Source organism: Sarcophilus harrisii, chromosome 3, assembly GCF_902635505.1.
Source record: "Sarcophilus harrisii chromosome 3, mSarHar1.11, whole genome shotgun sequence".
NCBI classification, from domain to species: Eukaryota; Metazoa; Chordata; class Mammalia; order Dasyuromorphia; family Dasyuridae; genus Sarcophilus; species Sarcophilus harrisii.
This window is the reverse complement of record NC_045428.1, coordinates 510,083,405-510,098,547: the sequence shown is the minus strand read 5'-3', so window position 1 is coordinate 510,098,547 and position 15,143 is coordinate 510,083,405. Positions and strand designations below refer to the sequence as shown.

Here is a 15,143-nt window from a genome sequence, read left to right as displayed (position 1 = left end):
GAGCTCTAGAGGTCATATTTCCTGTTCTTACTGTTTAAGTTCAAGGTCTTTAACTTTTTTTCTTTCTGAAATCCTTGGCAATTTTAGTCTTTTTTTCCTTATTTTCCATATCACTAACTTCCTATTTCCTCTCATCTAATTGTGCTTTCTTTGGAGACTGGATTTCTTCTCATGCTAGATAATTCACTATTCACTAGGCTAGGTCACTGTCCCAATTGGATGCTGTTGTCTTTCTTTTAAACACACACACACACACACACACACACACACACACACACACAAACACAGTGTGACTCCTATTCCTCCTGGCTCAGTTCTCAGGCTTAGCACCAGAAGTTCAAAACTTTGCAGGACTGTCGGGCTGTAGTTCTGCTCTGTAGTGCTGGTGCTTCTCAATTGCCACCCTTGGTAGGTTTTTGTTCCTAAAGGTCTAACTGACTGTCAAGGTCGAAGCAAATCTCAGCAACATGAAGCTAGGATGGCACTGAAAAGAAGGAGGGAAGACTAGAGTCTAAGGATGGGTTTTATTGTCAGCCTATGTTGTACCCTTGAATATTCTAGTATAAACTTACTGCTGATAGTATGAGAAGTAAATAAATGTTTGTTCATAGATATTAAGGTTTGTTTGGTTTTTTAACCTTCTTTTGGATTCTGGATATCCCAGACCATGAAGACATCTGAATTAGTTTTATTTTTAGCATATAAAATTTATACTTTGGAGAAGTCTGAGAGGTCATGAGAATGCAGAGTCCTCTATCCTGTTGCTCATGTGACCCAGAAGTCCATCTCATAAACATTATATATAAGAATATAGCCGAACAGGGGCTTGTTCCTGAACTGTTTCTATCTGAAACCCACTGAAAAAGACAGAAATGAAATGATAATGATAAAAATACTTTAACATTTTAATGGATTTGCAATCTTTGAATGTGTATATCCCTTTCATGCAGAAGATCACAATCATTCATGCTTTCTAATTCCATGCAACTTCTGAATATATCCATTCACCAATCATCAATGGGGGTACAGTCTACACACTGAAAGCTTTTCTCTGGGAATCTTAACATCACAACTCCTCTTTTGGTCAAAGCTCATATTGACAGAGCCATTTTAAGATCTTCAAAATACTCTTGTCACAACAATTATGTGATTTCCTTAGAAGCATGAATAGTAGCTTACTCATTTTCTCACCACCATCCCCCAGATGCCTAACATTGTTCTTTGAATCTAGTTTGTGCTCAACAAATATAAAAATTAAATACATTTACATATATAAAAATTTCATTGCAAAATACATGTAACCTAAATTATAGCTTTATTTTATAATCCAAAAGTTTTTACTTAATCATTATACAATTCTCTGTGAGGAAGATAGTGAAAGTATTATTATCCTCATTTTTATAGGTGAACAATCTGAGGCTCAGAGAGCTTAGGGGACTTACCCAAAGTAATAATAGTGAATATGATTCAAATATGTAAGAACAGAGACAGAATTTGAAAAAAGGTCTTCTAACCTTTGGAGTTAATAACTAAGGTGATATTCTTCATAATACAAATAGAACTTAATTATATTTTAGTTGAAATTCAAGCAGTTTTGTCATCTGTAAAATGAACTCTTGTCTTCCAAAAATCTTAGAAAAATCAGTGTCAGTTTCATTAAATTTTTCTGATGGGCAATTATTTCAGTACATCTCTAAGTCAGCAACAATTTTAACAAGTACAAATGAAAACTACAGAAGCAGAGCCAAGATGACAGAAAAAGGCAGGGACTCATCAGAGTTTTCCCAAATTCTCCTTCATACAACTTTAAATAATTCCTAAAACAAATTCTGGAAGAGGGGAACCCACAAAAGGGAAGGGGTAAAGCAATTTTCCAGCCAAGAAAACTTAAAATGTCATCAGAAAATATCTCTGGCACCAAGTAAGAGTGCAGTGACTCAAAGAAGGAATAATACGCACACTCTGATGGTATAAAAATCTATATTACCCTACAGAAAACTACAAGAGGAAAGAGATAAGAAGGACAGAGGGGAAAGGGAAAATGTTCATAGATGAGAAGGCAGACTGGGGGAGGCAGTATCCAGAAGCAAATCATTTTTGAGGATAGAATGGAAAAAGAGGAGAAAAAACAGTAGAAAAAATAATATGGAGAAAATACAATTGGTAAATCATAACTACAAAGAATTTTTTATAGCAAGTTTCTTTGGTGAAGGCTTCATTTCTCAAATATATCAAGAACTGAGTCAAATTTATAAATTAAGAGCCATTTCCCAATTGATAATGATAAATGGCCAAAGAAAATGAATAGACAGTTTTCAGACAAAGTAAACAAAATTATTTATATAGTAATATGATAAAATGCTCTAAATTACTATTTATTAAAGATATGCAAATTGAAATAACTCTTGAGATACTACTTTATACTGAGCAGACTGACTATTATGATAGAAAAAGAAAGTGAAAAATATTAGAGGGAATGTGGGAAAACTAGGAAATTGTATTGTTGGAAGGGTTGTGAGAATTGATCTAACTATTCTGGAGAGCAGTCTGAAACAATGCCCAAAGGGCTATCAAAATGTTCATACCCCTGACCCAGAAATATCACTACTAGGACTGTATCCCAAAAAATTTTTTGAAAAAAGTAAAAGGGCCAATATATATAAAAATATTTATAGCAACTCTTTTTGTAGTGGCAAAGAACTGAAAATTGAGGGGATGCCCATCAACTAGGGAATAGTTGAACAAGTTATGATTATGAGGGAATACTAATGTGCTGTAAAAAAGGACAAACAGGATGCTTTCAGAAAAATCTAGAATGACTTACCCAAAATGATGCAAAAAACAGAACCAGGAGAACACTGTACACAGTAACAGTAATATTGTATCATGATCTACTGTGAATGATTTAGCTAATTTGAGTAATACAATGATCCAAGACAATTCCAAAGAACTTATGTTGAAAAACTATCCATTTCCAGAGAAAGAACTGATGGGGAGTCTGAAGATAGATTAAAGCACATTTTTCTCTACTTTTTCTTGTGGGGTTTTTTTTGGGGGGTCTCTTTTTTTTTCACAACATGACTAGTATAGAAATACATTTTGCATGACTACAGATGTATAACCTATATCAAGCTGTTTGCTAATGAAGATAGAAAGAGGAAAGGAAGAAAATTTGAAATTCAAAAATTTTTAAGTGAATGTTAAAAATTGTTTTTATATGTAACTGAGGAAAAAATAAAATATTAAATAATTTTAAAAAGAAATGAGAAACATAATTATTGACCTCTGTGCAGAAGAGTAGATTCATTATCATCATGCTCATTGATATTAATTGTTCCATTTTCCACTAATTTCTTAAGCATCTCCAAATCTCCTTTATAAGCAGCTGCATGACCTGGAAATGCTAAATCTGTAGAAAAAATTCATAAGATATCAAGAAAATGTCCAACATTTTAACATATATACATACATACATATATAGTTTGTATGTATTTTAAACTGTTTATAGAAAGGTAAAGTATAAAATTTTTATATGTACACACATATGGGCTACATAAATGCAAAAACTTACTATGGGCTACATGTTATATGTGTGTGTATATATATATATATAAATATGTATATACACACACACACATACAAATACAAACACACATACACTTATCCTCTGCCTTTCCATGAACAGTTTCAAATTTTGCCCCAATATTATCTCATATATATAAACTCACATTTGAAATTAATTTAGCAAATGTAATGTCAAGCGAAAATTAGTCAATGTTTATATAGCAGTTTATAAAATGCTATATATCCATCATCTTATTTAATCCTCACAATAACTCTGTGAAGAAGGTATAATTATTAATCCCATTTTACATAGGAGGAAACTGAGTTTCAGAGAGGTTGCGACATCCAAAATCATAGCCAGTTCATGAAAAAATTGAGACCAAATACAAGTTTTCTGACTCCAAGTTTCAGTATTTTCCAATTAAACCATGTGTCTTCAAAGCAATAAAGACAAAATCCTAAAGTTAGAGTATTATTTATCACACACAAACTATCATTCATCCAAGACTTCAAAATCAAGATAGCAGTCATGTTGGGATAATTCATGTATCAGCACTTCTGATGGGTTTCTGCCATATGTACTCAAGATATCATGGGTACTGGGATCATGTAAAATGAGAGAAATGGGAAAAAGTAAGTTTCCCCTTAACCAGTGAGGGCAACAAAGAAAGAAAAAGCACAGAAAAGAACTAAAAGGAAAAAAGGGCAAGTTAGACAGCTAGAGAATAATGTGCTTTGGGGGAAAGATATATGCACTGAGATTTCTGGTTATATATACAGATCCCTTTTTCTGTTCTCCTTTGCATATGGAAATATTCACATTTGTTGGTGTTTGGATAGTTCAGAAAAAAGTTTTTTAAAATAAATCTTAGCTTAAGATTCAGTTAAACCAAAAAATTATAAAAGCATTTGAAGGAGAAATTGGATCACATTTGAAAAATTACATAGTACTTTCAATGACCTCAAGTTGCTCCCTGTCAAAAATGCTCATTATTGGATGCTATTTTATTTGTGTTAACATAAATATTTTAGATTCTATAAGGATATAAATCATCAGCATCTTGAGAAAATAAAAATTGCAAGTGACCTAAAAGGTAATGGAAATAGACATATTATATCTTAGGCAGGCAATACCACATTACCAATGGTTATTTACACACAAGAACTGGAAGAAAAGATAGCATCAGTATCAAGTGTTCTTGAAAAAAAGAGGTCATTCACTCATATAATAAGAATTGAGGGAAAATAAATAGAAAGCCAAGTAGTACATTGGAAACATTCAAAGACTCACTAACCATATCTCTGTTCTAGGCACTCTTCACTTCTTTCTCTAAACTACTTGACTTGGTAATCTTACCAACTACCATGGATTCAATAAGCATCCCAGAGCTGATGTTTCTCAAATCTACAAGCATACATTGTTTTATTGTACTTCACTTTGCATTTTTTAACAAATTGAAGATTCATGGAAATCCTGTGTTGACCGAGAGCCACTTTTCCCACAACATGTGATCGCATCATATCTATGTGTCACATTTTTGTAATTCTTATAATGTTTTAAACTTTTTCATTATTGTTATATCTGTTATGATGATCTATGATCAGTGTCTTGGATGCTATTTTAATTGTTTTGAAGTACCACAATCCATACCCACTTAAGATGGCAAATTTAATCGATAAATGTTGGTGTGTTCTGACTGCTCCAACAACAGGTCATTCCCATCTCTTTCCCTCTCCTCAGGCTCTCCATTCCCTGAGACACAGTGATATTTAAATTAGGCCAATTAATAACCCTACAATGAGCTCTAAATGTTCAAGTGAAAGGAAGGGTCAATTGATGTGGTAAACTTCTATTATCTTATTTTAAGAAATTACTACTCTCACCCCAACCTTCAGCATCACTATTCTGATCAGTCAGCAGCCATCAACAATGAGGCAAGATTCTCTATTAAATGAAAAGGTCAGAACTTGCTGAAGGCTCTTATGAAGCATTTTTTAACTATAAAGTATTTTAAAATAAGATATTTTTAGACATAATACTATTGCACACATAATAGAGTACAATAGAATGTAAACAATTTTTATATGCACCGGGAAACCAAAAAATTTGCACAACTCACTTTATTGAAATATTCAATTTATTGCAGTGATCTGGAACCAACACATTATTTCTAAAGTATGCCTGTACTTATGAAGCTTACTTATTAATTCTCTATAACCTTATAAACTTTGCTACTTCTAGTCTCTCATCTCCAATAACTTACTAAGTCACATTTAATTGGATCTCCAAAAAATAAAAAATAATTTTTTAATTTAAAAAATAAATTGGATATCTAACATATATTTATCTTAAACTCAATTACAACCAAAACTGAACTCATTATCTTTCCTCCAAGTCCTCTTCCCCTTGAAAACTGCCCAATTACTATCAAAGTTATCACCACTATCCAAGTTCCCCAGGCTTGAAAACTAAGTATCATCAACTCTTCCCTGCCCTCCACATCCAATCTATTGCCAAGGCCTGCTGATTTCACTTTTGCAATATCTCTCAATATATGCCTCCTTCTCTCTTCTGACACAGCCACCATTCTAGTACAGGCCCTCATCACCTCCCACCTCAATTATTGCAATAGCCTGCTGGTGGGGTGCCTGCTTCAAGGCTCTCCCTATGGGCTCCAATACATTCTCTATTCAGCCACCAAAGTGATTTTCCTAAAGCACAGGTCCAACATTGTCACCTCTATCCCATTCAAAAAAAATCTATTCCCCACATCTCCTCACATCACACCTTGTCTTCCATCCCACTTATTCTTTTATTCAGTAACACTGGCCTTCTAGATGTTCCTCAAAAAAGGCCCTCTATCTCTGCTCCAGGATTTCTGTGACCATTTCCCCATACCTAGGGATGCTTTCTTCCTCCTCCTCATCAGTTAATGGCTTCCCTGGCTTTCTGCAAATCCCAACTAAAATGTTGCCTCCTATAAGAAGCCTTCCTCTTCCCTCTGTTAATTATTCCTTATTTATCCTGTACACTGACTGATTACATGTAAAAGTTTGTGTTTTCTCTCCCATTAGATCACAGGCTTGAGAGCAGGGACTGTCTTTTAACCCTTTTTGCATCTCTAGTATTTAGCACAGTATCAGGCATAGTATAACACTTTAAAATGTCTATTGACTGACTGACTCAAAAGGAGAACTACTTCCATATTGGATGGATCTTCTATGAGGATTTAGGGAAAAATACAGATTAAGAATGTGCACAGTGGAAATGAACAGAAGGTTTAGAACTTATACTAATAAAGGGAAACATCCCCACGGGGAAAAAAATAAAAAGATCCATAAATCAAATCCATTAACCAAACCTGGTATAACAAACTAGAAAATTCTAAATTTATTAATTACTTACTTTCCTGATTGTTTTGATTATCTCCTTCAAATTCAGTCCCCTGTATAAACTGTAGAATGTTATCTTTGAAGAATCTCTGTGCTAGGTCCATTGCATTTTCTCCATTATCATTGAAGACCTTTAAGGCCTGCGTCACACTGCTCATTCTACTGAGTAAGAACTTAAAACAGTAAAGGTGGCCTTCCATTGCTGCAAAATGAACTGTCAAATAAAGGGGCAATGTTAGTATCAAAACTGATTTTTTTTTGCTTTAAAAAGTAATCATAATATACCACTTTTCATTTTCAAAGGACTGCAAAAATATAGGAGTCTTCCCATAATAATAGCTTTGCCAACCTGAGCAACAGTGAACACAGAATTTCCTTCTATCCCACTTCCAATTTCCTGTCATTTTCCAAAAAGCAATAAAATAGTTCTCCAGCTATCTCCTCATGTCTCAACTACTGCAATAGCTAGGCTGCAAATTGATTTTCCTGCCTCAAATGTTTCCCCACTCCAATCCATTTTCTACACTGTTCCTAAAATGATTTTCCTAAAACATATTTCTGACTTGTCACCTCCATAATCAGTAAGCTCCAATAGCTACCTATCACCTCCAAAATTAAATGCTAATCTTCTGTATGCTCATAACAACTTGGCCCCTTCTTTTCCAATTCTCTTATTTTTCATTTTCACTCTTTTCTACACATGCTATAATCCAAATACATTAGTTCTCTTATTCTTCCTTGCATCTGACATTTCATCTCTCAGCTCTCTGTCTTTTTCTCTAACACTTCCTCATGCATGAAATGCTATCCCTCCTTTATCTCCACCTCCTACATTCCCTGGATATCTTTTAAGACTCAACTTAAATCTTATCTTCTATAGCCTTTCTTCTTCTCCCCCCAACCCTACTAGTGCCTTCTCTCCAAGATTACCTTCCCTCTACTCTGTGTATATCTTCTTGTTGTATATAGTTCCCTTAAGAATAGGAACTCCCATTTATAATCATATGGGAAAAAATGCTGTAAATTATTAATTAGAAAAATGAAAATTAAAACAATTCTGAGATACCACCTCTCACCTATCAAATTGGCTAACATGACAGGAAAAGATAATGTTAAATGTTAGACAGGTTATGAAAAAACTGGGACACTAGTGCATTGTTGATAATGTTGTGAACTGATCCAACCATTCTGGAGGACAATATGGAACTATGCCCAAAGAGCTACCAAATTGCTTATCTTTTGATCCAGCAGTGTCTCTACTGGGTCTGTATACCAAGGAGATCATGAAAGAGGAAAAAGGACCCATATACACAAAAGTGTTTGTAGCAGCTCTTTTTGTAGCAGCAAGGAATTGGAAACTGAGTAGATTCCCATCAATTGGGCAATGGCTTAAACAAGTTATAGAAAATGAATGTAATGTAATATTATTCTATAAGAAATGCTAAAACAGTCTGATTTCAGAAAAGTCTGAAAAGACTTACATGAACTAATGCTAAGTGAAGTGAACAGAACCAGGAGACCACTGTATACAGTAACAAGATCATGCGACGATCAACTATTAACAGATTTAGCTCTTCCTAGCAATGCAGTGATCCAAAACAATTCCCATAGACTTGGGCTGGAAAATACCATTAACATTCAGAGGAGGAACTATGGAGACTGCATGTAAATCAAAGCATACTATTTTCACCTTTTTTTGTTGTTTACTTTTACTTTTTCATGTTTTTTTTTTCCTTTTGCTCTGATTTTTCTTTCACAATATGAAAAATATGGAAATATGTTTTAAATGATTATATGTATATAAACCTGTATCAGATTGTTGTCTTAGGGAGAAGGGAAGTAAAGGTAGGAGAGAGAAAATGTCTGGAAAGCAAAATCTGGCAAAAATGAATGTTGAAAACTATCTTTACGGCTACCAACCTGTGTATACCCTTTGATCCAACACCATCTCTACTGGACCTGTATCCCAAAGAGATCATAAAAGGGGGAAAAGGACTCACATGTGCATAAATGTTTGTGGCAGCCCTTTCTGTAGTGGCAAGAAACTGGAAACTAAGTGGATGCCCATCAGTTGGAGAATGACTAAATAAGTTATGGTATATGAATGTTATAGAATATTATTGTTCTATAAGAAACAATCAGCAGGATGATTTCAAATAAACCTGAAAAGAGTTAAATGAAGTGATGCTAAGTGAAATGAGTAAAACTAAGAGATCATTGTACCTGGCAACAACAAGACTATATGATGACCAATTCTGATGGACGTGACTTTTTTAAACATCGAGGTGATTCAGAACACTTCCAATTATTTTGTGATGAAGAGAGCTATCTGTACCCAGAGAGAGAACTGTGGGGACTGAGTATGGATCACAACATACTATTTTCACTTTTTTGTTTTTATTTGCTTGCATTTTGTTTTATTTCTCTTTTTTCCTTTTTGACCTAATTTTTTTTGTGCAGCATGATAATTGTGGAAATATGTATGGAAGAATTGCACATGTTTAGCATATATTTGATTACTTGCCATCGGGAAGTGGGAAGGGGAAAGGAAGAGAGGAAAAAATGAGAGTTCTGAAATACGAAAAACCCATATAAATCTGAGCTCACTGAACTGGACAAACACAAACAAAACTTCAATAAACTGTTCCCTTACTGGGAGGAAAACTATCTTTACATGTAACTGGAAAAATAAAGTACTATTGAGAAAAGAAAAAAAAAAAAAAAGGAATGTGAGCTCCTTGAGGATAGGGACTCTATTTTTGCCTCTCTTTATATACCCAGGGCTTAACTCAGTAGTAAATGCTTTATAATATTTGTTGACTGACTGGCAATAAACAAGTTTTATTTAAATTTGATATCCTTTAAATTAATATCTGGAGTGAAAAGATATCTAAAAGATATCTACTTCCTTTCTATTTATAATGTGGGCTGATGGATTTTTAATATCCTATTTGGTATTCTGTAAATACCAATTCTTATTTTAATTTAGGGTTTCAGATTATATCGTCTTGGCTATAGTTAATATATACATCTTTAATGTCATTCCTCATTTACAGAGAGCAGATTGGGAAAATTCTAATCTCATATATGTATGTATGTTTATATATATTTAAATTAAATATAGTTATACATATATAAGTATTTAAATTAAACATATACATATGTAACTCTTTAGGCAACATTTTATTCCTACTGGAATTTTCTATTCAATCCCTCTAAGTAATACTATAAATGAAAAAATAAGTAAGTAAATTCAACCACATTTGTTGAAGCTTTCCCAACCCATGTTAGCTTATTTGGCAAAAACTCTTCAGCAGGTTGTCAGAAGGCCTCCTTTTTGTTCTGGTTCTAAGAAGACAGATTTTTTAATGAGGCTACAACAGCCATGGAATATTTATGATGTTAATACCTTGAAGAAATCTAGTTGAAATTTAAAATTCTCAGTGGGCAAATGATGATTTGTAAAAACATTTTAAAAATCAAAAACATAACTCTTATCTCCTTCACTTATACCCTACTTTAGCACCATGTGATAATGCAAAGGTATTTAGCACAAAGATAGCCCAATTTTTTCAACTACAATTCATAAAAACTTTCCACTGAAAGTTTTTTCTCTGCAGGGACAACCCATACGTATTAAATCTTAAGATTTTTTAAGTGTTGGTATACCTCTTTAGGTATATTAGTAACCATCAGGTATATCATCATTATGACTTTGATAATTAGAGAAAGGAAAGGCTAGTAAAATTTTGAGGGAAGACTGGCAAGTTTATACGAACTTAATTAAGTATAAAGCTAGAGTTAAACCTAGACCTCAATTAGCTCTACTAACTGGACTGAACAAAAGTCTATTATTTTGTTCAAAATGAAATCATCAAGAATTATGAATGGTAGCAATTAGTAGCTAGTAAAGAAGGGTAAAATCTAATAATTATTTTACTATTACTAATACAAGTTGACATTTATAGAACACTTGAAGGTTTGTAGAATGCAAACGCATATATCATCTCATTTGAAAGAACTATGAGAAAGGTTCTAAAGCTTTTATCACCCTTTTTTTTTTAACAGAAGAGGAAACCACACAGCACAGGGATGGTGAGTGGCATTCCCACATTTAAAAAGCTAGGAAGTACTAAAGGAGATATTCAAACTCAAGTTTTCATTACTTCTAGTATTCTTTCACTACATCTTAGTTTCAATAATTCATAACATGATATGCTCTCCCCTCAAAAAAAAAACCAGCTAATTCCATGTAAAAAGAAAAACTCGAAGGTAATGGAAATTTCAAAAAATTATAAAAGAATACTAAATTCTAAATACTAAATACTAGCTAAAAGTTCTGTCTCCAAGTTCTCCCCATTCTCATTCATCTTCCCTCTGCAACTAATTAATTTAATAGACAGCTACCATGGAATCATTCCACTGTCTCCATTATCGACTGAAAAAAATTCAATAGTATCAACAATCTGAACCCAAACTACCTTTTGAGTCTCATTCCATATTACAATATCTACAGAGAGGCAGTTAGGTAGTTTAGTGGACAAAGCACTGGGCCTGTAATAAAAAAGACTGGAGTTCAAACTTGACTCAGACCCTTACAATCTATGTGACCCCTGGGCAAATCATTAACTTCTATCAGCTTCAGTTTCCATTACCATGAAATACGGATGATAATAGCCCCTATTCCCATCTTCAGAGGTATTATAAGGACCAAGTAAGATAGCATTAGTAAAACACTTAGCATAGTTCCTTGTACACAATAGGTACTTGAAAATAGCTACTTTCTTTTCTTCATTATTTTCTTTCTTTCTACATTAAGAAACCTATTTTCTAATCTGTAAAGTAGAATACTCCTTCTTATGCTACCTACTTCACAAGGTTATTATGAGGAAAGTATTTTACAAACCATAACAGGTTATGTAAATATAAGCTGTTATTGAAAATTACAGGATTTTCAAGACTATTAATCAGAAGTTTGGGGAATTTTATTAAACAATAGTTTTAAATTTTATTTATAGTAGACTACTTGCCATTTCCTGAATTTACCTCAATTTGTTTGAAACACTAAGAGGTTATTTTAATGAGCATACCTTTTGACCCAGCAATATTGTTACCAGGTTTATATCCCAAAATTTTTAAAAAGGAAAAGGACTCACATGTGCAAAAATATTCGTATCAGCTCTTTAATGATGGCAAAGAAATAGAAAACTGAGGGTATGACCATCAATTGGGAAATCACTGAATAAATCAAGCTATATACAAAATGAAGGAATACTATTGCTCTGTAAGAAATTATGAGGGGGAAATGATAAATGGACAAAGAATATGAAGAGTCCCTTTTTCACAAGAAGAAATCAAAGCTATCTATAGTGAAAAAAATGCTCTAACTCACTATTGATTTTAGAAATGCAAATTAAAACAAATCTGAGATACTACTTTATCCTATCTGATTGGTTAATATGACAGAAAAGGAAAATTGCAAATGTTGGAAAGGCTATGGGAAAACTGGGACATTAATGCATTGTTGATGGAGTTGTGAATTGGTTCAACTGTTTTGGAAAGCAAGTTGGAACTGTGCCCAAAGGGCTTTCAAACTGTGCAAACCCTTAAATGAAGCAATACCACTACTAGATATGCATATCAAGGAGATTTAATAAAAAGGGGAAAATCTATGTGCACAAGAATATTTATTTTTCTTTTTATGGTGGCAAACAATTGTATAATGAAGGAATGCCCACAATTAGGGAATGGTTGAACCAGTTGTGGTAGATGATTGTAATGGAATATTATTGTGCTATAAGAAATTGAGGGATGTGAACGTGTTCCCTTTAATCTGTAAAATTATCACTCTGAAATTGTGTCCCCTTTTGATCTGTAAAAGAAGAGAGATCAGGGTCTCCCAGGCTCCAGAGAGCCTAGAAAGAAGGCACATCCTCCCAGAGTGAGATAAGCAGTATCATTCAAGGGTAAATCAACCATTGATCTTTGGGGAATTGCATCCTCATTCAGAAAACTATTTTCATTCAATTGGGAGAAGCTGGTCTGACAATCAGTTTAAACTGCCCCCAGATCTGCTCATAAAATAGGTTTTTGTTCACTCATTCTTTGCAAAAGGTCCAAAGAAGCTTTGACTCTTTGGCATAACTGCCAGGACCCTACCCACTGTGAAGATATTCTCTTCTCAGTGTCAGCCCCATTTCCCTAATAGGACTTTGCCACTCAGAAGTCAGTCTTCCTAGCAAAGCTGACTTCTCATCCAACAATAAACTTCCCTTTTGCTACTTAAACTTTTCCAGCTGGTGAATTCTTTCACAAAGCACCTGTGCCGACCAGAAGGGGATTTCCACAACTCTCTGCACTGCCACTAAACTCATCAAAATGAGAAAACTGATTTCAGAAAAACCGGAAAGACTCACGTGAACTAATGCAAAGTAAAATGAGGAGAACCATAAGAATGTTGCATATAGAAACATCAATACTGCATGATGATCAACTGTAAATGATTTAAGCTATTCTCAGAAATACAGCGATTCATGACAACTCCAAAGGACAAATGATGAAAAATTCTATCCACCTTCAGAGAAAGAACTGATGAAGTCTAAACAGAAAAGGAAGCATACTATTGTACACTTTTTTTTTATTTTCTTTTGGAATATTTGTTCTTTCATAACATGATAAATATGGAAATGTTTTACATGGTTGTACATAAATATATCAAATTGCTTACTGTCTTCAGAGGAAAGGTTGTGAGAGAGTAGGGAAAAATCATAGAATTTAAAATTTTTTTAAATGAATATTAAAAATTGTCTTTACATATAACTAGGAAAAAAATTTTTAAATTTTAAAAAGAAAAAATTATAAAGGAGATAATTAAAAAAAAACAACAAGACTAGTATTAACTGATAACAGAGTAAAATGAGCAGAGCCAAGAAAATAATACATAACAACAACAAGATTGCAAGGACAAACAACTTTTAATGACTCAAGAACAGTGATCAACACAATGAATAACCAACCATGATTCCTAAGGATTCAAGATGAACTGTGCTCCCTGTTTCTGATAGAGAGTTGAACTCAGAACACAGAATGAAACATGTATTTTTTGGAACTTGGTCAATGCAGAGATTTACTTTGCTTGATTAGACATGTCTTTTACAAGTTTGTTTTTCTTTCTTTTTCAATTGAAGGGTAAGGTAGGTAGAAAGGAAAAATGATTTAGTTACTTGAAAAAATAAAATTTGATTTAAAAGAATAAAAATATTACTAAATTCATAATTTTTAAAAATCACATCCTATACTTTATTATTTCTACATACTTACTTGTGCCGTTTGTCTAAAAGTCAATTGCCCATCCACAGTCCCTAACAGGTCTCTGCCTGTATCTCCCCCCCAAAATATAAAAAAGCAACATCCTAAATGAAGCTTTCCCCTTCATTATCTCCAGTCAAAATGTCCTATCCCCTTGTACTAAACCCTCTTTTGCACCTCGCCAATAAATCTCATATCTCTCTAGTATTTTACTTGTGATCTGTGTCTTATTTTCCCTGTACTTTCTATTCATCTCAGTTCACCCCCAACATTTGGAAGCTTCTGGGAACAAAGACTATGTCTTACTTATCTTTGCATATCTCCTTTGGTAACTGATTAATAAATGTTTGGAAAATATCATTGATTTAATTTTAATTGAATAATAAGTTATATATTAATATTCAACAATAAGTGAATATTAATATAAATATTCAATATATTATATTATTTTGTATTATTATATATATTATTATATCATCATAATACATTACATATATTAATATAATTAATATTGATATATTAATAATAATTGTATATTATACATTACACATATATTATACATAATATATAATAATCATATAGTTTATATATTGCATATGTATTGTATATTATACATATAGCTAATATAATTATAATAACTATAATATATAAGTAATATAAATATTAGTTAATATGTTGATATTGATATATTGATTATATAATTATAGTATATAATAATTATTATATTATTTTATAATTCTATATATTATATTAATATAAAAATTCAATAATAATTTAATTTTCATATGAACCATTTATTTCCATAATTTTTCATAAGCTGTCAAATGATCATTGTTCAAGCTCCAGAAACACTGTCAGGAATTCAATATTCTAGTATA

General features: G+C 32.7%; 1 protein-coding gene across 4 annotated transcripts in view; it reads right to left on the bottom strand.

Annotated features, from left to right (window-relative positions):
* The window catches only part of ANKRD42 (ankyrin repeat domain 42), a 116,520-nt gene that overhangs the window by 55,099 nt on the left and 46,278 nt on the right, over positions 1 to 15,143 (bottom strand). For 2 of the 4 annotated variants that reach the window (XM_031961847.1, XM_031961850.1), the window contains exons 6-7: positions 6,971 to 7,171; positions 3,284 to 3,409 (exon numbers count right to left, since the gene is read on the bottom strand). In XM_031961847.1, the coding sequence (XP_031817707.1) occupies positions 3,284 to 3,409; positions 6,971 to 7,171 (327 nt within the window). The remainder of the gene's footprint in view (positions 1 to 3,283; positions 3,410 to 6,970; positions 7,172 to 15,143) is intronic. The other 2 variants (XM_031961848.1, XM_031961849.1) reach the window with 2 other exon arrangements.